Raw genomic sequence first — 24,803 nt, 5'->3', positions numbered from 1 at the left:
GTGATCCTCCCACCTCAGCCTCCTAGAGTGCTGGGATTACAGGTGTGAGCCACCACACCCAGTCAATAAAAAATTAAACTTAAAAAAATTCAAGGACAGAAGACAGGCCTATGTAGTGATACAAGGTCTACTACAGAGTATAAAAACTAACGCTTACCAATAAGTGCTCATACATTAGACAGAATTAATAGCAACTCAAATTTTATACTTATTTCACGATTGCTATGAAATGTATAATTCTAACTAAACAAAAATGAATATGTTCAGCTATATCCTCAAAAAAAGAAAACAAAATATGACTCTAACTGAAGTCTTTGGAATTAAAATCAATGGTTTCTGACTTGTACATAAGGGAGCCAGATACTTAGAACAAATGTATCATAGGCTAAGCATAAGAGCTAAATCTTGATCAGAATACAGAGAGAAAGATTACATACAGTTTAAAGTACAGTATGAATTCTTATTGGTACTAAAAGGCTACATTTATTCAAGCCATGTTGACAAGGCAGTGCAGTCTGTTCAAGAAAGCCTGAAACACTGAAAGCTTAAATACTGATTTTGAAAGGTAAGAATAGCATCAGTCATCAAATATTAAGCTGCTTCTCTTCAATTTTTAAAGTGCTTTAAATACCAGGATTTTAAAACATTTTGGCAAATAGCCTTAATATAAATTATAATTACAAAGAAAGCTTTTCAGTTTTTAACTAGAAGCAGCTACTCAGAATCAAAATGAGCTATTACTTAGGTGATTACATAATCTCTAGCATCCAGAAAGGCCACTGCTTATTAGGTCCTGGTTTCAGAGGACTATACTACCAGTGTTTCCAGTCCTGATCTCAAATACAAAAATGTCCACATCCCAACCCAGTGCTACAAACAGTTCCTGAGACTTTGCTCCATTATTTGATACTACTTCAGAGCCATAAAGACAAGTATTTGCTTAGTTTTATTTCAAATAAAGCACTGAATATGCATCCCCATTTTTTAAATATAGGAAAATATATGTTAAGAAATTAAAGGGAAGAATTATTTAAAGGTAGTGGATTTTTAAGAGGAAGATAGGTCATTAAAATACTGAACTTTAAATGTCTGGTAAGTCAAGATTTCAAACCTGCAAAGTAAGTTCTAAGACATATAATTCTTTCAACATTACCCAAGAGAATCCCTTCACTCCCTTTTTCAATAGCTAGATGCTGCTTCCCTTGGCACCATAGGTTACCATCAAAGCAAATGAAGAAACTTGTGTGTGTGCATGTGTCTGTCTGTATTTATTTATTTATTACTATTATTATTTTTTGAGACGGAGTCTCGCTCTGTCGCCAGGCTAGAGTGCAGTGGTGCAGTCTCGGCTCACTGCAACCTCTGCCTTCCGGATTCAAGCAATTCTCCTGCCTCAGCCTCCCGAGCAGCTGGGACTACAGGTGCGTGCCACCACGCCCAGCTCATGTTTGTATTTTTAGTAGAGACGGGGTTTCACCATGTTGGCCAGGATGGTCTCAATCTCTTGACCTCGTGATCTGCCTGCCTTGGCCTCCCAAAGGGCTGGGATTACAGGCATTGAGCCACCGTGCCCGGCCTTGTGTCTGTATTTAAATCTAGACTCATTTATGGCCAGAGCATTTCCTGACCATGGCCAACTCCTAGCTGAACAGCCTGGTGAACCCACTGGCACTTTTATGTACCCCCTCAATCCACACCCTCAACATCACCAAAAGGGAAAAAGCCATTTACTTCAGAATTAAACTTGAAGTGGTGTGGTCCCTTCTGAACACCCAGTGCTGCCATGCCAAATGGGGTTCTTCCCCAACCTGGGATGCTACAGTTAAGTACAGCTTGGGGCAAGTTTCTGGAGCCCAAAGACCTACTTTCAGGGTAGCCCAGACTGGAAGCAGACTCTTCTAGTCACTGGCCAGCAAGCCCTGTCTACGCACCATGAGTGCTAAATCCAGATATAAGGTCCTTTGTGTTTGCCCCAAGAAGATATTTCTGTTTACTTAAATGGATGCTTCCTTAACTGAGAAACAAAGTGAAAGCTATCAGGTTAAATATGCTTGCTAATCAAACAGAATATTAGATTTGAAATACATTTAAGTTAGGACACTCATGAACTTGAAGCTAAAATTTTGATATTAAGACCAAAGTTTATGAATGCATCTCATTAAGGTTGCTTAAATCACAGTTGTCACTGATGCCCTACTGATCTACACTTGATTTCACAGTGAATTATCTTTTCTCTTTTTAATGGACAATTAAGATTTTCAAAGCACTAACTGAATTTGACTTTTACATCAGTCATTAGCATAATATTAAAATAAACCTTTAAAATGACAACTTTCTAATTCTAGTCTTCCTTAAAATACTTAATTTGGATAGGTCTAAAAATCAGGGGACTTCTGCCTCCAAGAAGATGGAGTAGACATACGTCTTCCTCTGTTTGCCACTAAGTACAACTGAAAATCCTGGACATTATATATAAAATAAACATCAAAAGACTGTGAAAGATGGAAAGAAGAAAGCAGATCAGCTAGGGACCTTGAATACTAAAGAACAATAGGGTGGTGATTTCCCTGGGTTTTCTTTTTGCCTGGTAGATAGGTCCTAGACTTGGAGGTAAAGAAGCTGGCTATGGGAGAAAACCGACAGTTGCAGACAAAGATACCCAATAAAAGCCTACTCTCTGTAACCAAAGGACCAGAAAAGGGGCAGTCTTGCAAGACAGAAATCTTTCAGACAAAACTGCTCTACTATAGCCTAATATCACCCCCATCCCTTCCGCCACACACCTACTCATGCCAGAGAAAACCTAATGGCTACCTAGAATTCCACCCTCATAGGGTGTAATGAGGCATCCTACCACCCATGCTGGAGTGGTGTTAAAGGTGGCCAAATATGAAGCGGGGACTCATCCCTGAAAGCTGGTAATGAGCTCCCTCTTCTCCCAGTGGTCAGTGGAGACCACATGGCCACCTTGGACTTCTACTCCTATCCAGCAGTAATGAGGTGCTCCCCTTCCCATTGAGGTGGTGTCAGAGGAGGCACAGGAAGTCAGGGCTTTCACTCACAGCCAGTGGTAATGAACACTCCCATTGCAGTACAGTAGAGACCACACAGAAGCCGAACTCTCTTCCTGCCCAGCAGCAGGTCAAAAGAGGCAAAGTGGGGGCTGGGCGCGGTGGCTCATGCCTATAATCCCAGCACTTTGGGAGGCCAGGGCGGGCGGATCAGGAGGTCAAGAGATCGAGACCATCCTGGCCAACGTGGTGAAACCCCACCTCTACTAAAAATACAAAAATTAGCTGGGCATGCTGGCAGGCACTTGTAGTCCCAGCTACTCAGGAGGCTGAGGCAGGAGAATCACTTGAATCTGGGAGGTGGAGGTTGCAGTTAGCTGAGATTGCACCACTTCACTCCAGCCTGGGCAACAGAGTGACTCAGTCTCAAAACAAAAAAAAAAAAGATAAAAAAAAAAAAAAAAAAAGAGCCTAAGTAGGGAGCCTTGACATCCACTCCACCTGACATTAACAAGGCAGTGCTTCTTTCCTGCTGGGGGCATGTCAGAGAAAACCAACCAAAACAGAAGGCTTAAATAAGACCCAGAGTCTCATAATATAATACAAAAATGTCCCGGTTTCAATTGTAATTTGCTTATTATACGAAGAACAAGGACTTCCCGAACTGAATGAAAAAAATCAATAAATGCCAACCCAACACCAGGATGACAGAGATCCTACACTTATCTGATAAAGATTTTAAAGCAGCCATGATTTTTTAAAAAATGCTTCAACAAACAATTAGGAGCATGTTTAAAGCCTGGGTAACATAGGCTGACCCCCGACTCTACAAAAAATACAAAACATTAAGCCAGGCAAAACAAAACATGTGCCTGTAGTCGCAGCTACTCAGGAGGCTGAGATGGGAGGATCACTTGAGTCCACGAGGTTGAGGCTGCAGTGAGCCATGATCACACCACTGCACTCCGCTCCAGCCTGGGTGAGACAGAGCCTCAGCAAAGAAATAGTCTCAGCAGAGAAGAGGAAGATATAAAGAAAAACCAAATGGAAAACTTAGAACTAAAAAATATAATAATTGAGATAAAAACCTCAGTGGATGTGCTCAATAACAGACTAGAAGAAATAAGGAAAAAAACCCAACAAATTTGAAGACAGAACAACAGAAATTACCCAACTGAACAACATAGGGGAGAAAAGACTGAAAACCAAAAAAGCTCAGTATGGATAAACCTCTGGGACTATAACAAAAGATCTAACATTTATGTCATCATAGTCTCAGAAGGAGAAGAGAAAGAGCAGAGCTGAAAAAGTACTCAAGAAAATAATGCCTGAAAACTCCCCCAGTTTAGCAAAGACATAAACCAAGAAGCAGAATGAACTGCAAACAGAATAAGCTAAAAGAAATCCATGCCAAGACATATCATAACTAAACTTCTGAAAGCTAAAGATGGTAGGGCCACTTTGGAACACAGTTTGGCAGTTTCTTACAAAACAACAAAATACTCTTACCATACAAACCAGCAATCATGTACCTTGGTATTTACCCTAAAGAGCTGAAAACTTAAATCTACACAAAGACCTGCACACATATGTTTATAGTAGCTTTATTCATAAGGGCTAAAACTTGGAAGCAACCAACATGCTCTTCAGTAGGTGAATGGATAAACTGTGGTACATACAGACTATGAAATATTAATCAGTATTAAAAAGAAATAAGTTAACAAGCCATGAAAAGACATGGAGGAAATGAAAATGCATATTACTAAGTGAAGGAAGCAAATCTGAAATGGCTACATACTATACGATTCCAAGTATATGACGTTCTAGAAAAGGCAAACCTATGGTGACAGTAAAAAGATCAGTGGTTGCCAGGGATTGGGCAGGGGAGAGAGAGATGAATAAGTGGAGCACAGAGGATGTTTAGGGCAATGAAATTATTCTGTATAATACTATAAGGGTGAGTATATGTAATTATACATTTGTACAAACTCATAGAATATAAAACCCCAGGAGTGAACCCTTATGTTCTTGGACCTGGGGTGATGATGACATGTCAACACAGGTTTATCAATTATAATAAATGGGCCACTCTGGTGTGGGATGTTGATAGTATGGGGAGCTATGCATCTGTGCAGTCAGGGAATATATGGAAATTCTCTGTGCTTTCTGCTCAATATGGCTGTGAACCTAAAACTGCTTTTAAAAATAAAGTATATTTTTAAAAAGTATTGAACTGAATGAAAACCAAAATTGCAAAATATCAAAATTTGTGGGACACAGCTAAGGTAGTGTTGAGAGAGAAACTTGTAGCACTAAATGCATAAATTAGGAAAGGGAGAAAGCCTCAAATCATTCATCTAAGTGCCCCTTCAAGAACCTAGAAAAAGAAGAGCAAAATAAACCCAAATAAAGCGGAAGGAAATAAAGATAAGAACAGAAATCAACAAAGTTGAAAACAGAAAAGCAATTTTAAAAATCAGTGCAACAAAGAACTGGTTATTTGTAAAGAATAAGAAAATTGAGAAACCTCCAGCAAGATTGACACACAAAAAATAAGATGGAAGACACACATTGTCAACATCAGGAATGAAACAGGGCATAACACTACAGATTCTGCAGGCATCAAAAAGGTAATAAGGGAATAATGCTATGAATAGCTCTATACACACAAATTTGACAACTTAGATGAAATGACTCAAATCTCAGAAAAACAAAAAACTACCCAAGTTGCCCAATCTGAAAGAGATAATTTAAATAGCTCTATAACTATTAAGAAAATTCGATTTGTAGTTTAAAAATTCCCCCCAACCCCCATCCCTCCGAAAAAAAAGTCCAGGCCCAGATGATTTCACTGGAAAATTCACACCAATTCTACACAATCTCTTCCACAATACAAAAGAGAGGTAACGCTGATACCAAACCAGATAAAGACAACACAAAAAAAGAAAACTGCAGACCAACATCACTTACAGACAAAAAAATCCTTAACAAAATATTAGCAAATAGAATTTATCAATATATAGAAAGAATTATACACCACAACCAAGTAAGATTCATTCCATGGACGCAAGTCTGGTTCAATATTCAAAAATCAGTTTAATCTATCGCATTAACAGACTAAAGGAGAAAAATCACATGATTACACTAATTGTTGCAGAAAAAGCATAAGACAAAAGTTAACATTCATTCTTGATTAAAAACTCTCAGAAAAATTGAATTAGAAGGTTACTTCCTCAACCTGTTAAAGACTTCTATTAAAAAATCTACAGCTGACATTATACTAATGATAAAATACTGAATGGTTTCCCCCTAAGACTGGGACCAAGGCAAGGATGTCCATTCTCACTACTCTTGTTCGACATACTGCTAAAGTTCTAGTCAGTGCAATAAAGCAAGAAAAATAAATAAAAGGCATACAAGTCAGAAATGAAGACATGTAAGTGTTCTTATTTGATGACATGTTTGTCTATGTAAAAAACCTCAGGGAATCTATAAAAAGCCTCTTACAACTAATAAGTGAGCTCAGCAAGGTCATAGGATACAAGATAAGTATTCAAAAATCTTTTGTATGTCTGCATGTTAGCACTAAACACGTGGGCACCAAAATAAAAAATAAATACAATTGACAGTCGCTTAAAAAATAAACACTCTACAGCATTGTAGGATAACTATGGGCAACAATACTATATAGTTTTAAATAACTAAAAGGAGGATAATAAATGCGCCCAACACAAAGAAATGATAAATGTTTGAGATGATGGATATGCTAATTACCTTGATCTGATCACTACGCAATGTGTTTATATGATTATATACCCTATAAATATGTAAAATTATGATATATCAATTAAAATATGTATAGTTTAAAAAGAACACTCAGATGTAAATCTAATAAAATATTAATAGGACTTGTATGCTGAAAGCCTAATGGCAGAATCAAAGATCTAAATAAATAGAGAGACATACTGTGTTCATGGATTGGAAGACTTAATCTAGAAAAGATGTCAGTTCTCCTCAAATTGATACACAGGTTTAATTCAATTCCTATCAAAATCTCAGGAAGATATTTGTAGATATAGACAAGAGTATTGTAAAATTTACACAATGTGGCAACAAAACTAGAACAGCTAAAACAATTTTGAAAAAGAACAGAAGTTGGAAGGATCAGTCTACTCTATATCATGACTTATTATTTAGCTACAGAAATCAAGATTATATAGTATAGGCAGGGGGATGGACATATAGATCAGTGGGACAAAATAAATAAACCCAGAAACAGACCCACATAAATATGCCCAACTAATTTTTGACAAAGATGCAAAAGAAATTCAAAGGAGGAAGGACAGATGACTTTTTCAACAAATGTAGCTGAAGCAACCAGATACTCAGAGACAAAAAACCAAACCAAAGTTTCACGCCTTATTAAAAAATGGACTCAGAATGGATCATGAACTTAAATTTAATGTAAAATTATAAAACTTGGAAAAAGCGTAGGAGAAAACCTTCGGGATCTAGTGCTAGGCAGAGAGTTCTTAGATTTGACACCAAAAGCACAATCAATAAAAGGAAATATTTATATATTGCACCTTATCAAAATTTAAAACTTTTGCTCTGAAAAAGGCTCTTTAGAGGATGAAAAGCCAAGCTATAGGCTAGAAGAAATACTTGCAAACCACATATCTGAAAAAGGACTAATATCTATAATATATAAAAATTCTCAAAACTTGACAGTTTAAAAAAATCCAGTTAGAACATGGGCAAAAGACATGAAGGGACGGCTCATCAAAGAAGATATATAGAAGAAAAATAAGCACATGAAAAGATGTTCAACATCATTAGCCATCAGGGAAATGCAAATTAAAACCGTATAAGCTACCACCACATATCAGAATGGCTAATATGAAAAATAGTGAAGTGATAATTACTCAAGGTGATGGATACCCTAAATACCCTGACTTGATCATTACACTATTGTATGCATATAAAATATCATATGTACCTCGAAAAATGTACAAATATTATATATCAGTTTTTAAAAAAGAAATGAAAAAGGTAACTCAAAGGAGTTCCTTTGTGGTGACAAATGAGTTCTGTAGCTTATGATGGTGGTTATACAAACATAAATGTGTTAAAGATGCATAAAGCTACAAAAAATGAATTCATGCAAAAACTGGTGAAATGTGAGTAAGGTCTGTAGTCTAAACAACTGTATTTGCCAATGTCAATTTCCTGGTTTTGATAATGAAATATACAATTATATAAGACGTTAGCGTTAGGGGACACTAGGTGATGGGTACATGGGACCTCTCTGTATTATTTTTGCAACTTCTTTCGAGTCTATAATTATTTCAAAATAAAAATTTTTAAAAACAGTGACAACACCAAATGCTGGTGAGGATGCAGAGAAACTGGATCACTTATACATTGCTGGTGGGTATGTAAAATGCTACATTTACTCAAGAAAACAGTTTGGCAGTTTCTTTAAAAAGTAAACATGCAACTACCATATGATCCAGCAATTGCACACTGGGCATTTATCCCAGAGATATGAAGACTTAGGTTCAAACAAAAACATGTATACCAATGTTTATTGCAACTTTATTCATAATACTCAAAATCTAGAAACAATGTACAGATCATTCAAAGCGTGAACGGTTAAACGAACTGTGGTATATCCATGTCATGGAATACAATTGAGCAATTTTAAAAAAAAGATTAATACAAGGAACAACCTGGATGAATCTCCAGATAATTATGTTGAGTGAAAAAAAGCAATTCCAAAAGATCACATACTGTTTGATTCCATTTAGATAATGTTCCTAAAAAGATAAAATTTTAGAAATGTAGAGTGGATTAGTGGTCACCAGTGGGCTATGGAGCAGGGTGGGCATGGGAGGGAAGCAGTGTGACTCTGAAGGGCAACAGGAGGGATCCTCCTGGTGATGAAATTTTTCTATACCTTGACTATATCAATGTCAACATCCTGATGTGATACTATACAGTTTTACAAGATGTCAGTAATAAGAGAAACTGGGTAGAGGGCATAGAAAGTCTCTGTGACTTCTTAAAACTGCGTGTAAATTTACAGTTATCTCCAAATAAAAAGTTTAATATAAAAAAGTTAATCAGTCTGAATCTACTATAAATCTGCTTCCGTCATCTGAAATAATTATTGCTTCCAAAAGTCTTCTCTTTGCTATAATTTTATTAGCAGCCCAAAGCTTAAAGTTTCTGAATTAACACTGAGTATTACAAACATTTAAAGGAAACACACCTAGCACCTTAGGCAAAAATATCTGCCCAAACAAATTTTCCTGCAGAAATCTCATCAAGGACACATATTAGCTTACAAAATAAGTAACTGTTTAGATATCATTGATATGTTCTTGCTAATACTGCATACTAATTGAGATTTTTTTTGGTTTTATTATTGTTCAATTCCCTCAAATTATTTCTTTCCCTTCAAAGAGCTATGGGAAATTTCATTTTTTAGTTAAAAAATTTCATCTGTAAAATGAGTATATTTCATTAATATTTAAACAAAAGGCAAAGTTTCCTCTCCCTAGAGGAATCTTTGTTGTCCAGTCTTCTCCCAGAGGAATATTTGTTGTCAGCTTATTTCCTTCCATATTACTTTTTCTGTATTTCTAAACAAATATACAGTTGTGTGTGTGTATGTGTGATTTTTTTTACAAAGGTAGGAACCATACTGTTTATACTGTTCTTCAAAATTTTTCCTGCTTTAAAATGTCTTGAAAATTCACATATCTGTATGTTTAGATTTAATTTAGCTCATTCTTTTCAACTGCCTCACAGTATTCTGCTATTGATGTATCATAGCCTAACCATTCACCTACTGACACTTAGGATGGTTCTAATACTTGCTATTGCAAGCAATGTAGCCGTTAAGTGAAAATCCTTGTACATGTTTCTTTGAGCACAAATGAGGTTATTTCTCTAGAACAGAAACTCAGAAGTAGAACAGGAGCTTTCAGTGTGTGGTCAATACTGCTGTTTGGCTGAACCAATACCTGTTCCCACCTATTTTCAATCTTCTCCCCTCCTGCCTCCCACAGCAAAGGCTGGTTTAAAAGCTGGAAACTCACTTTCCTCACTCTGTTTGCAGCAAGGGGTAGCCATGTGGCCTGGTTCTGGCCAATTAAACATCAGCAAAGTTTTCTGGGTGGTCCCTAGGAATGTTTTTGCGTTTCTGCTTTCCAGGTAAAAGGAATACACAAGACTGGCACTCTTTTTCCTGCCCTAAAGGTGGCTGTGGTGTTTGGAGGGGTGGCAGCCATGCTATAACATGAGGGAAAACCAGGAGAATCACTATGATGTTGGCCCTGGTATCAATGAGTTGCTGAAAAAGCTATCAGCAGCCTACCTCAGACAGCTTATTATGTGGGAAGAATAAACTCCTATTGGTTTAAGCTGCAGTAAATCTGGTTTTCTGTTACTTGCAGCCAAATGTGTTCCTAATTGATTCAGTATTAAATTACTCTCTAAAAACTCTGTACTCACTTTATTCTCTCACAAAAGTCTATTAAGTCATTTTCCAAACCTTTCTCTACTTTGAACATTGGCAGTCATTTAAATGTTTAACCAAGCTGATGCATGAAAAGGTTTCACATGAAGTAGAGCACCATTTCATATATTTATTGGCCATTCAGATTTCTTCCTCTATGACTTTCTTGTTCCTAACTCTTGTCCACTTTTCTACTGTACTGTTGGACATTTTCCTATTAATGTGTAAGAGGAAATTTCCAGATTGCAAAGTAGGCTGAGTTAAACTTACAGGGAAATTTGTCTCTTTATCTTGACATTATCAACCAAATCAAACACAACTGTAAGATATGAGCATTCTGTGACAGGCCAGGCTGACAGTGACAGTCATCTCTGAGTTGTGCACCACCACGTGGCAATGTGTCAAGAAGTAATTCAACTTGGTGCAAAACACCACAGCCCATGCTTAGTACTTCCTTTGTAAATCTGTATCTAAAGAAAGATTTATGGAATCATGACACAGTGGTGAACCAGGCAGAGTCTTTAATGTACATCATCTCTTTGAACCCTCAGGTCACACCCCAGAGGTAGTCATTACTATTCCTATTTTACAGAATAAATGATGAAAGTAAACATGTAAAAGCAATAGTTTCTTCCCTATTATAAAACTTAAATATTTAAAATATTCCAGGCCCAATATTTTTAAAACAAAATAATTGTTTATCTCAAAATAAAATTATGTAAAAATGTGTTTTACATGATTTTATGTGCCCATCTGAAGATATCAACACGCTTAAGCTAGAAACATTGCTGAACCGGTTTACTGGTTTACAAATCTGAAGAAACTGTTCCAACATTTGACTTTAGAGTTTATTGCGACATTATAGGTAACCAAAATTATTTCCATTTTTTAAAGTGAAGAACTAAATTGAGTAGGATTTCAATGCTTCAGCAAGAAGGACCTACGAGCCAACCACCCCACCCCAGGGCTGCAGGTAAAGAATTCCTCTAATCGGTTAACAAACAACCAATCTGACACTGGCAAACAAAATAGGCTGCTGAAGATAATAAAAGATTGTCATGAAAAGTAATGTAAACAAGTTGAATAGAACAAGCTCTATCCTGGAGTATTTGTACATGGTTTGGATTTTGGATAGATTGATTCTTTGTTTTAAAAATCCTAGCACCTAGAGGAAAAGGGAAAGTTGGCAGAGCTCCTGCTCCTGCTCCTGGAGTCAGGTGGGGGGCAGCAGGAGGTCTGAGGCTCTGACAAATATTTCCCTGCTTTGTGCCACACCTCTCCTCAAAGAGCTGTGGATTCTCTCTGGCAAAGCATCACACAAAGCACTCAATCCACAGCTGGTAAGGAGCACAGGAAGCAAACCTCCTTGATGCCTCCAACCAAACGCTCCCTGAGGGCACACATCCAGCCAGGGCTCCAAGAACTAACAGCCCCTATGGCAGGAAGTCCAGATCACCAAGCAGCTGCCCACTTGGGTCCCAGAGAAATACGGGGATTTACCAGGAGCACTCTCTTGCAGAATTTTTTAGACCATCTGAAAGGCACAGAAAAATGACTGAGAGAGTTTGAATTCTTTATTTTACATAAAAGAAATCCAGTCTGCAGACACATACAATGTTTGTGGTCTACGAAACTGCAAACAGGTTGACAAATGCCCAACCTGAGGGTACCTGCTGGTTCCTTCCGTTTTTCTGATGGGCTTGTCCAGTGGCCTCTGCCTGAGGAGAGGCAGAATATTCCCCTCACTCCCACGCAGATTTCTAGCAGGGGCTGCACACCTCACCCACTGGCACAGCAAAGGTGGGAGCCCCTAGAAAGAAATCTGACTCATCCCCAAAGCCGGCTGTGGCCAGCTCCGGCCTGGAGAGGGGTCAGGGGTCCTGGTGGGCTGCACCTGACCTCAGTCCAGGTGTTCACGAGGCGCAGGACAGGAAGAGAATGAGGCAAGCTTTAGTCACCAGAACAAAAGAAGCCAGATTCCTTGACCCTTCAAAACAGTCTGTCCAAGTCCCAACACACTAGAGGCACAGAAAGCTCCAGGCATGCAAGAGAGGGGGACACGCCAAGTCTCTAAGTGGGAACACAGACACCAAGAGAAAGGACAAAAAGGAAACAGAATGGGGGGCTGGGGTCAAAATGTGCCAAAATCAAACCAGGCACAGAAGCACAGTGCTGGCTGAGCCCTTGGCCAGCTTTCTGGGAGGGGACACTCCTGGCACCATAAGGGATCCACAAGTGCCCTTTAAAGCTGGGTCCTAAAAGGGCCCTGGAAGGGCCAGGCCTCGTAAGTCCTCCCAACATGCTGGTGGCCCGGAGACAGCAGAGTGGAGAAGGGAGAAAGCGGGGATGGCTCCGAACTGCCTCTTCTCCCCCCCAGACTCCAGCACTTGCACAACCAACTAAACACACCCAGACACATGGCCTCATTGTCTGATACACAGGAAGGCACACACATCTGTACACACAGGTTCGTGGTTAGGTGCACTGATGCACACAGCCTCATTGTATACAATTTACACACATACACGCCCTCCCAGTAGAGGTATACAACACATTCAATCTGCCAGTTGGGTGGTGTAGTCACACAATTATACACACTCACAAACTCTGTCAGGAGTGAACAGACATAGAACCTCTCCAGGCTCATGTTCACGCACACACATTCCACAACCCCTCAGTCAGGCCCATACAAACCTCTAATACACACAACACAAACTCACAGCCTGTCAGGAAAAAAAGCACTCACAACGTCTCCGTTAGGTGCGCAAACCCTTACAATCTCACAACCTCTCTGTGAGGTGCACACATATCCTTACAATCACTCTGTCCGCGTGTGCACACACACATACAAGTGCACACACTTAGAACCTCTGTGTTAGGTGCACACACAGGCTCACAACTTCTCTGCGGGCGTGCGCGCACACAAACTCACAACCTCCCGGTTAGATGCACACACACTCGCTCCCAGTCTCTCCGCCAGCCCCTGCACACTCACACTGGCTCGGTCGGCACACGCACTCTGGCAGCCTCGCTCTCCTCCGGGCGCACCCCACACCCACGCACCCTCCGGGCCCTGTGCACCCCTCCCCCAGGCCCATGCCGGCGCCCGGCAGTGAACTCCAGCGGCGCGGGGTGTGCGCTCGCCCCCAGCCCGCGGCAGCCTGCGCCCCTCCTCACCTTTCTCGCCCGCGCCCGGCAACCGGCCCTCGTCCTCCTTGGGGTTGGTCACCTGGGTGATGATGGCCGGGCCGTCCATGGGTGCGCGGCGCGGCGGCCGCCCGCAGGCCCGGCCCCCCGCAAGCCAAGCGCGCGGGGGCGCGGCGCGGGGGGCGCGGGGGCGCGGCGCGGGGGGGCGCTCGCAGCCGCTGCCTGGGCGCGCCCGCCGCCCGGCCCCGCGCTCTGGGAGAGGCGGCCCGGGCCCGCGCCCCAGCTCCCGCCGCCGCCGCCGCTGGGCTCGAGCGGCCGCCGCCTCGTCACCATGAACCCCGGAGCCGCGCCCGGGAGAGCCGCGCACGGGGAGGCGGAGCGGGAGGCCCGGCGCCGCTGGAAGCGGGAGCGGGCGGGCGAGGGGGAAGGAGCGAGCGAGGGCGGGAGGGCGGGAGAGAGGGAGGGAAGGAGAAAGGAAGGGAGGGAAAGAAGAAGGGCGGGCGGGTGGGTGTGTCCCGGCCCGGGGACCGGCCTCCGCCGCGGGCTCTGCCCGCTCGCCTGCTCGCCTGGTGGGGGAGAGGGGAGCGGGGCCGACACAGGGTGAGTGGAGGGCGGGAGGGGGCGGCCGCGCGCGCGGGGGCCCAGGGCACTTGAGTGGGGTGAGGGGCTCGGGGTGTAGCGGACGGCAGAGGGGCTCGGGGGGGTAGAAGTGAGGGGTGTCAGGGGGGCCTGGCAGAATGAGTGAGGTGAGAGGCCTGGGGTGTGAGAGATGTGGGGAGGAGTCTGAGGCAGATGGGTGGGGTGAGGGGAGCGGGGGGATTCGCGGGGGCCCGCGGAGGGCACTGGCAGGATTCGGAAGGGTGCAGTGTGGGAGCCCGGGAGCCGAGGGGGCATGGCATGGAGGCAGGAGCGAGGAAGGGGGCCCGAGGACGGATATTTACCGCGAGGAGGCGCGGGAAGTGCTGGGCGGAGGTGCTGTGAGGGTGTCTCGGGAAGGTGCTGGGCGAGGGGCGTCCAGGCGAGGGAACCGAGGGGCCTGGGACGTGAGTGCGGAGGGAAGCGGTGTGCAGAAGTGGGGGCTGCTCAGGAGCGGTAGTGACACCCAGACGGCCCGCAGAGGGGCCCGGGCGCGGCGCTGCTGTGATGGAGACCGGGGAGCCTGGGGAAGGTTTGGAGAGGCCCAGGGCTGCGCTCCCCGGATTGAGGGGTCCCAGGAGTGAGCGGGATCGGAAGTGATCTGTGCAGAGAGGGGGTCTGCGGACCGGGCCAGAGGCTCAGGTTGTTCGGATGCTGGCGGGACTCGCGTCAGCATTCGGCCCCAGAGCCCGCGTGAGGGGCGGCGGGTCCTGAAGGACCAACCTCCTGCACGTGAGGGTGTCGTGACTGAGAGGGGCCTGGGCAGTGGGCATTTTCGGGTGCTGTGCAGCAAGGGGACCGGGGGAGTCCGTCGAGGGCAGAAGAGCGGAAGGCGCTGGTGGCAGACCGAGTCTGGCAGGGACTGTGCTTGTGCAAGGCAGCTGGCCACTGTCAGGCCTAGGACGACGGCCAGAGCGTGGGAGAGACGACAAAGTGCCCCCTCAGCCTGGGAGCGTCGGGGCCCTTGGGCGCCCGCGTCCTCCGCTTCCAACTTGCAGGCCACACTGCAGCCCAGTAAGCCGGGGGGGCGGGGTAGTGCCGCAGGAGGGCGGGCTCGGGGGTGGGGCAGGAGCGCTCGCGCGCGCTCTCCACGAATCAGGAGGGCCTGGGAGGGCCTACAGGGCGCGACGTCGGTGGGCAGGGTTCAGTGGGCGGCCTGAGGCGAAGAGCTGCTTGCCTCCGCCTGCTAGGTTGCGCGCGCACTTCAGGCCTTGCGGGCATGTCCAGCTCTTCTGTGGCTTCCAGCAGGCGAGGCCAAACAGGATCTTTCTGACTTCCCCACATCTCCTGGATCCTGGAGCTGATGCAGTCAGGTCCCGTGCTCACCGGGGGAACCGGCGAGCCTCTCCAAAGTATTAAAGGACACTTCCGGAAGAGCCTTTGGCCTGTGGTCAGCCTGCAGACATTGGTGGTCTCTGTACCTGTAGGAGCCCCATGAGGGTCCAGGTGTGGGAGACAGTCCTGGGACAGGGCTCCTGCGGCCGAGGCAGGTGGGAAGGCACTCCAGAGGAGCTGCTGTAAAAGGTAGTTGGTAGGCAAGAGGTGGCGTTCTGCTCCAAATCCAGGACCTCCACTGGCATTCTGGCTCTGTGTGTGTGGGCGGGACCAGGTGCCACTTGCCCTTGGGGCGTGCTCACGTGTGAGTAGCTGCTTTTCCAAAGGCACCTTTGGGACCCCAGTGAATCACCTCATGGGGTAGATCCATGATAGTTGAAGAAGTGCCCTTTTAGTCAGGAAGGCAAGCCCTAGTGTAATAGCCCAGGCTCCAGGGCATGCCCTTCTTAATCCTCCCAATACAGACCACAATACTGGGACAGACTCCCAATACTCCCTAATACAGACCACATTAGGGCCCCATGGCACCCAGCATTTCCCTTGTTCTAACTTCTAATGCTCTTCACATTTGTTATGAGGGTGTGGCTGACCTGGGACCTGGTGAAATCAATTTTCTAAAATAAAGAAGAAAAATAAAAAAGAAAAGAAAAAGACTTCTGAATTCTAAGGGGTCAGAGAAGGATCTTCCAGAGATTGCTGAGTGGGGAGGGCCTGGGGATATGGTTCTACAGTTTTTGGTCATAACCACAAAGATTAGCATCTCTGCTGCCTGGTCGATGAAGCATCCCAAATAGTCCATCAGCGAGGGCAAAGTGATGGAAACATTTGGAGTCACTGAATAACATGCTTGAGGGCTGGATCCCTTATTTGGGAGGTGGGAGTACTTCCAGAGCTGCTTTTCACTTAATGAAGGCTGGGAAGCTCAGAGCTCAGTGGTACAGGGCTGGAGGAAGTCATTTTCATATATAGAGTCTTTCTTGTTTGGCCTCTTTTGTAGCAATGACTCCCCAGGACCCTCCAGTAACAATTTTCCTTTACCTGCATCCCCCACCATCCTCAGGTTCCTGAGATCACCTTGAAAAAAAAAAAACCCTTACCTTCGCCCAAGTCTTTCAGGCTCAACCAAGAAAACAACTTGCTATCTTTTAAGTCCTTGTTCCCCTCAGTTATGCTCTTTGATTTATTATTTTATCATTATTAATAGAATCAAAGAAAAGTATCACCTATAGCCCTATCACCATCCCTTAGTCCATCTCTAATTTCCTCCATGTCTCCCTGTCCTTCCCTATATGCTGACATAATTTTATGTAGCTATAAAAAAGCCATGTTTAAAATTATAAGGTTAGCATTTTCTTATGTGGTGACATAATTGCTGTTACTACTATTATAAGTGATTGCATAATACCTTACTGAAACAGTCTTAGATAACACAGTATTTTGGTTTTACACATGAAAGAAAGATTCAAAAATTGTTGGGACAAGTACCTATCCATGAGGAAAAAATATATCTTTATCCCAGTCCTTACAGCACATTCAAGATAGACTGAATAATTAAATATAAAAAATTAACATAAACCAGAACAAATGGGTAAGTGCGTTTTGATCTTGGATGGGAAAGGCCTGAGAGTGACAAAAACTTAAGAAATTGCCAGGATAAGACTGATAAATTTGGCTATATTCATTCAACAAACATTTATTGAGTGCATATTCTATATGCAAGGTTCTGCTCTAGACACTGGGGATCTCAGAGTTACCTAAAATGACAAGCAGGGAGTTGAGCTATCATACTCTCACACAAGTCAGTCAGTCATAGCCAAAGGCTGTCCCTGGGGGCCTTAAGCCCCTGGGCACTCTGGGGCTCTCTGGGAATAGGAGCAAAGCAGCCCCACTGACCTGAGGACAGGTGCCAGCCATGGGAGGCCAGAGCACATCAAGCGCCAGTGGGGGATGTCCAGAAACAGTGAAAGGGGCCCAAGGGGACCTAGACAGAGCACCAAAGTGTTGGTTGAAGTTACGTTTCCCAAATTCCCATCATACAGTGTCCTTGTACCACCTGTACAAGAACAGGTTTAATATTTTTCTTTAATTTTTATTTACATATAATTCTTTTAATAGGAAACTAATGGATTAGGTTTTGAGTTTTTTGTTTGTTTGTTTGTTTGTTTGTTTGTTTGTTTTTTGAGATGGAGTCTTCCCCTGTTGCCCAGGCTGGAGTGCAGTGGTGCAATCTCGGCTCACTGCAACCCCCACCTCCTGGGTTCAAGGGATTCTCCTGCCTCAGCCTCCTGAGTAGCTGGGATTACAGGCACACACCACCACACTCGGCTAATTTTTGTATTTTTAGTAGAGATGGGGTTTTACCATGTTGGCCAGGCTGGTCTCAAACTCCTGACATCAAGTGATCCACCCACCTCTGCCTCCCAAAGTGCTGGGATTACAGGTGTGACCCACCACGCACAGCCTAGATTTTTTTAAAAAACATACAAATGAGACATGTAGAAAGGACCATGACCTTAGAATGAAGGTGCTACACAGAGTAGGGGGTAAAGATTGGGATACCAAGGGTGGGGGGACATGAGGCTAGGGCTGACGAACCCAGCCCCAAGGGACCAAGGACAGGAGCAGATAGGAAGATGGAAGGAATTGCCCAGGGCACCCTAGCCTGGAGTCTCTGGTAGAGCTCCAGGAGGGAGTGGTTGGAGTTGGACTCAGGTGACACATAGGGGTGACACTGCTCTGTGAGTGCAAGCGTGAGGAGTGAGGCCAGAAAGAGGCTGCCCCTGAGGAAGGAACATTGGGCATTGAGATCAAAATGAGATGGTGATTTGAGGAAAGGGGAACTGGGGAGTGGACATCACAGATGGGTGTTCAGCTAGAAGGAGCAGCAGCATGTTCCAGGCCTAGAGGCGAGGGACAGAACATGCTCTGGAAAGGTCTGCAATGGCTGGGATTTTGGACACTGGTGCTGGGTAGCTCTCAGATCAAGCAAAGCCTTGTAAAGCAGGAAAAGCATCTGGGCTTTATTTGGGGGGCTGTGGGAATGACGTAATCAGATATGTGTTTAGAATATTTCTGCTGAGGTAGTGCAAGAGGCAGGGAGACCTACAGAAGATATTGCATTAATACAGAAAGAGGATGATGGTAGTTGTGAGGATTAAGGGGGCTAGACAGATTCCAGATACATTTTGGAAGGAGGTTGGACAAGTCTTGCCTACTGCTTGGGCTTGAGGAGTGAGGGATGAGCAAGGAGGAAATGGCCTCCCAAGTTTCTGGCTTGTGGGCCCAGACAAAGTTGAGGGCCCTTTGCAATGCTCTCTGCCTCCATCATTCGCAGCCTGCCCCTGCCCTGCTCTCCACCTTTGAATCTCTCCTGGCGGGCACTGTTTCTTGGTCTGCTTTTTCTCCTCTTTGTGGGCATCTCAGTCTCAAGTTTTGTGTGTCTGTTACTCAGACTGTGTCTCTCGCTCTCTGTCTCAGGTATTTTTCTATGTCTCTGTCTCTTTCTGAGTCTAGCTTCACATGTCTCTAGCTCAGTCTTCCCAGCCCTTTCTTTCAGGAGCTGGGCCTGAGGGTGGTAAGTGTCCTATTGGGAAAGAAGTGGAAGTTGGATTTAGGCAGAGATTCGTGGTGATTAGTAAAGTGGATATGAACCTGAGCCCACCCACAGGTCTCTCTCCTGGGGTCACCTTGGGACCTAGATGAGGTTCCTCCAGGCAGCAGCCCTTCTCTCCTACTGGGAACCAGGCCCAGAGTCTGAAATCAGTTCCAAAGAGCCCTGTGCTAGCCTAGGCAGGCCAAACCACTCCCACATCAAGTATGTATTGGGTGCCCTTATTGTGCCAGGCTAGGGCCACATGCAGTGGACAAAATACCCTTAAGGGGCTCACAGCCTAATGGAGGAGGCAGAAGAGCAATCAGAGGGTGGCACAGAGTAGAACTGATTTATTCTCCAGGGAGTCCCCACAGAGGTGATGATGCTAACAGTGTCATTTCCAGAGCCTTCAGTTCCTGGATGAGCGGACTTTTTCATCTATAATCTCCACAGAGAAGGCTGTATTTGAGGAGAAGTAGGACATAATGACGGAGGAAGAGGTGGAGGTCCTGAAGACCAGGTTGAGTTTGGAATTTAACCTAAGGGTAATCTGGAGCCACTGAGACCTCTTGAGCAAGGAACAGGCACCAGTTCAGAAACTAGTTAAGATCTGAAGGTTAAAGTCAAAACTCAGACCAGCTTAAGCAACAGTGGGGGCTCTACTGGCTCATGTAATCAAATCACAGTTACATGCCTGGGCTGGAGTGGCCTGCAAGTAGCATCTGAAGCAAGGAGGTAGAGATCTCTAGGGGAAGGGTGTGACCTCCAGCTACTACTTTTCCCCATAACCGGGATGATCAAGGTGTTAGGAAAGGCAGAGGACATCCTTACACCTCAAGACACCCTGTATTCCCCACTCAGCTTGTTCCAGGACACCATCCCTAAGGGGTCCCCAAAAGCTCATCCTTCTGCCTTCAACACCCATAACTCCCATGCTTCCTCAACATCCTGATCCTTTCTTACCAAGACCCACTCTCCCCCATCACACATGGATTCTTCCAATCAAATGTCTATGTCCACTGACACCTGGCTTCCTAGCCATCTTCTACCTCTACCCTTGTCCCCAGGGATGTTCTCTGCTTGTCCCCAGGTGGGACCTGGGGACAGCATCCTTCCCATCTCAAGACACTTCACTCCCAAGAATAAGGCTTTCAAACGGGTCAGTGGTCCAGCAGGTGCAGCCCGCCCCCTGGTGGCCACAATGTTGTGTGGTCCTTTTCCTGAGCCCAGCTGAATGTGGAAGGCCTCTCTCCCTGCCAGTTCCTCAGTGTACACCACAGTCAGAGTGGGCTCAGTCGTGTCTCTTACCTTACCTGTCATGATTTGCACTCTTGTTCAGTTTTCCCCAGAGTATTAGCAGAAATGCCCTCAGGAGGCTGGGCGCGGTGGCTCACACCTGTAATCCCAGGACTTTGGGAGGCCAAGGCGGGCAGATCATTTGAGATCAGGAGTTCAAGACCAGACTGGCCAATGTAGTGAAACACCCGTCTCTACTAAAAATACAAAAATTAGCTGGGCGTGATGGCGCAGGCCTGTAATCCCAGCTACTCAGGAGGCTGAGGCAGGAGAATCACTTGAACCTGGGAGGCGGAGGCTGTAGTGAGCTGAGATCGCACCACTGCACTCCAGCCTGGCAACAGAGTGAGACTCCATCTCAAAAAAAAAAAAAAAAAAAAAAAGAACGCCCTCAGGAATATGAAGGCCTGAGTGCCTGTCTGGAGAGGGTAGAAAGCAGGGGAACTGGAGCAATGTGTCCCACTTGGCAGCCAGTCTTGGAGGAGGAAAATGAAAGGCAAAGTGGATGCAAGCCACTGGTGAAGGAAAAAAGGGCAGTCAAGCGGGGTCCTGGGCACACAGAGAAAAGGGCATCTGGCCTAAAGCTGGTGGTCAGGAGATATTTGGGGAATTTGAGAACAAGACACATCCTGATCTGAGATAGACTCTAGGACCTTGGGAATGAGCTGAAACATTCTTAGCGTACCCAGAAGCCCAAGAAGCCTTCCTGGAGGGGGACAAGCCTGCCACCACTTCTGTACCTCCAAAATTACAGCCCTGCCTTACCCAGAGAGTTTGGGTGCAAAAAGGGGACATGGCCTCAGGCTTGGGCCCTGTCTGACAGCCCCGGCTGGGGGAGGACATGGCCCTGCCCTGAAACCCTATCACAATAGAATAGCTCCCAGAGCAGAGGGGGCAGGGTATCTCTGTGTGCCCTCAGCCCACTAGCAGGAGTGGCTTTGGCTCCTGAAAGGGCAGAGAGTCACAGAGTCTCAAGTTGATTTAGTGACTCTGGAGCCATTGAGCCCCTTGAGGTGGAAGCCCACACTTAGCCCCTGTGTGGATTGTCCCTTGGATGACTCCCCATACCAGCTAGCAGGTATCATGTGGCCTGGCTGATGGAGGTTACTTTTGCTTGGCTGCTGTCATCTGTTGCCTCTCTCAGCCAGGCTCCCCAGGCCCTGGGCTCTGGCCCAGCCACAGGTACCCCCTTTATTCCCTGGCCTGTGCCTACACAGGCTGTATTGGAGCTGAGGTGAGCAGACCCAGACGTGGCCACAGTCTGTAGTGTGAATTCTATGTCACCCGTCATCCCAAGGCTGCCTGCTGATAAAGAGGAAGGGCCAACCCATATGTGCATCACTGCATGCACCCGTGTGTATATTAGGGGGTCCATGTGCATGTGTATGCAGCCCCTTCTGGGAAGGTAGTTGCCCTCCCACATCTTTTATAGCATCAGCTTTGACAGGCAGCTGCCATGGCAGACCTCCCACTGGCATCATTCACATGGGCGGTGCCTTGGCTGGGCAAGGGAGATATTTCACGGGCAGGTCTGGTCACAGACACACACCTTGGTACGTGCAGCTACATGCTCATTTGTACTTGGGCTCACACGTGACAAGGCTGTCTCTCTGCCCAGGCTGGTTTCTCTACGTTGGCACTGCCTGTTTCTCCCTCCCTCCCTCCCGCTCTGGCCCTCCAGGTCTCAGCCCTGACAAGCACTGCCCTCCTCTTTCAGCTCCCCTGGAACCCAGCCTCCTACCCTCTTGGTCTTGGAAGGTTCTCAGAGCCTCCCTCATGAACATGATCACAGATGAGCATTTGTAGGCAATTTCTACTTTTCACACTAACTTCCCAGAGGCCTGGGTAGAGAGAGAGCTGGGCTCTCTCCTCTGGAACAGGGGTCAGGGTGTGGGAGGGAAGAATACAAGGAGGTGGCCAGGCGCCGTGGCTCATGCCTTTAATCCTAGCACTTCAGGAGGCCGAGACAGGCGGATTTCCTGAGCTCAGGAGTTTGAGATCAGCCTGAGCAACACAGTGAACCCCATCTCTACTAAAATACAAAAAATTAGCTGGGTGTACTGGCGTGCACCTGTAGTCCCAGCTACTCAGGAGGCTGAGGCAGAATTGCTTGAGCCTTGGAGGCGGAAGTTACAGTGAGCCGAGATTGCACCACTGCACTCCAGCCTGGGCGACTGAGTGAGACTCCTTCTCCAAAAAAAAAAAAAAAAAAAGAATACAAGGAGGTTAAAAGAAAAAAAATCCGTAAATTAGTCAGTCTGTCTCCTGACTCCACTCTCCTTCCCTCTCTCCCACCTCCCCCTCCCCTGCCACACAGCCCTCCTTGGTTGCTGCTAACATACACTCAGGCGTCCCTGATGCACACTGTTCCCCTCCCCTATACGCTGCCAACCCACATTCCTAAATGGGGCTCTTAACCCCAGTGAACTGTCCCCATCTACCCCATCTGGCTCTGATCCCACCATGGCCATGGGAGGCACTCCTTGTGATCCACACCTGAGTGCCTAGCTGGGATGGGTGGAGAAGGAGGCCCTATCTCAGCTGAAAGAGGCAACAGGCAAGTGGCCTCCTCTCTCTGGACCTTCCTTTCTAGGCAAGAACACACAGATGATGGTTTGTTGCCAGAAGGCTCTGGAATGGGTGCAAACCAGAAGGGGTTCTCTGTCCTGGTCTGAGTTTAGGGATGGGACCAAAGAAGTAAAATTTCTGGACGTTCTACTAAAAATTATTTTTAAAATATCAAAAGCAAAAAATATTTTGGGAAAACGGATACTAGCCACATGGAATTGACTAGACGTTGACAGTTCACACAGCTTGTTAATATTTAGTGTCTTTCTGACTCCCTGATGGCCCTTGGTAAGAGAAAAGAAGGAGGGTGGTTGTCACCCATCCCGCCTGTTTACTGCACACCAAGCTGTGGCTGGGTACCATGTTTCCAAAGGCGAGAGGCTCCCTTGGGTGCAGGAAATGGAGACCATGTCAGGGAAAGATCAGCATGAGGGTCCTGGAGTGGGAGTCTCTGCCCATCCAAGGCCTCACAGGAACTCAGCTCAAACCATAAAGAAAGCTATTATATCACCTGGCAGGCCTCAGGGATGACCTCAGGAAACTGGGTCTTTCAGGAGCAAGGCCACTCCAGACTAAACTCCTGTTACTCCAGACAAGTCATTTGTCATGAATGTGACTCAGCTGCATCTTTCATCAGTGCTTCAGTTTGGGTCTAACCATTTGTCCTCTTGTTAACAACTCACTAATTTTCATAAGTCCCAGTTTAAATCTGGGAGACAGAGTCTGTTTGCCTTAGTTCATTCCGATTTTTCAAGTTACTATACTTATGTAAAAAATTACCCCCAATTTTAGTGACTTTTACAGAATCAAAAAATACTTATATGCTTATGAATCTGCAGTTTAGGCAGGGCTTGGTGGGCCTAGCTCATCTTTGCTTTCTATGGGGTCACCTGGGCTGCTTGATAGTGGGAGCTGGACTGATCTGGAGGCTTACTTTCTCGCATGTCACAGTTGATGCTGGCTGTTGGCTGATGCTTTGGGCTGTTGGCTGGAAAACCTACAAATGCTATTGACCATGTCTTTTATTTTCTGTACTCTGATGTTTTGACATATTGGGGTCTTGTTTTTGGCATCTTGGGGCCTTGCTGACCTTGGAGGGACTGCCCCTTTGATAGCAGATTCCTAGAGATAGCAAATAACTGACCTGTGAGGGTGTCTTTCATATGCAAGCCAGTCAATCCAGTGCCCACATTCCCAACCACCCCCTTTATCCAGCAATTACAGGCCCCTATTTCCCTGCCCTAGTCACCCAGGGGCCAAGTACCAGACAATTGGGGCCAGCCCCTACACCTCAGAGCCCACCAAAATTATTTAAACTAGCTAATCCTGAACCTGCTTACCCTGTTCCTTTTTGTAGAAACCACACTAAAGGCCTTTGCCATAGTTTTCCTTTCTCCCTCAGGTTCCTGACCAAGCTGGTGCTTCTGCGTGTGTTCCTGCATGACTTGGTGTGTCCCCTTCTCTTGGATCTGTGAGTAACAAACTATCTTTTCTTTTTTTCTTTTGAGACAGAGTCTCGCTGTGTCTGTGTCACTGAGGCTGGGGTGCAGTGATGCAATCTCAGGTCACTGTACCTCCGCCTCCTGAGTTCAAGTGATTCTCCTGCCTCAGCCTCCTGAGTAGCTGGGATTACAGGGATGCACCATCACACCTAGCTAATTTTTGTATTTTTAGTAGAGAGAGGGTTTCACCA

General features: G+C 45.6%; 1 protein-coding gene across 4 annotated transcripts in view; it reads right to left on the bottom strand.

The window, feature by feature from the left end:
* Positions 1-13,888, bottom strand: part of CTDSPL (CTD small phosphatase like) — a 122,816-nt gene extending 108,928 nt beyond the window's left edge. For all 4 annotated transcript variants that reach the window (XM_031009405.2, XM_031009404.2, XM_055381281.1 and 1 more), the window contains exon 1: positions 13,714-13,888. In XM_031009405.2, the coding sequence (XP_030865265.1) occupies positions 13,714-13,792 (79 nt within the window). In that variant the 5' untranslated portion in view covers positions 13,793-13,888. The remainder of the gene's footprint in view (positions 1-13,713) is intronic.
* Between the last annotated feature and the right edge of the window lie 10,915 nt (positions 13,889-24,803).

This window comes from Gorilla gorilla, chromosome 2, assembly GCF_029281585.2.
Source record: "Gorilla gorilla gorilla isolate KB3781 chromosome 2, NHGRI_mGorGor1-v2.1_pri, whole genome shotgun sequence".
Taxonomy (NCBI): domain Eukaryota; kingdom Metazoa; phylum Chordata; class Mammalia; order Primates; family Hominidae; genus Gorilla; species Gorilla gorilla.
This window is presented reverse-complemented; position numbering and strand designations above follow the sequence as displayed.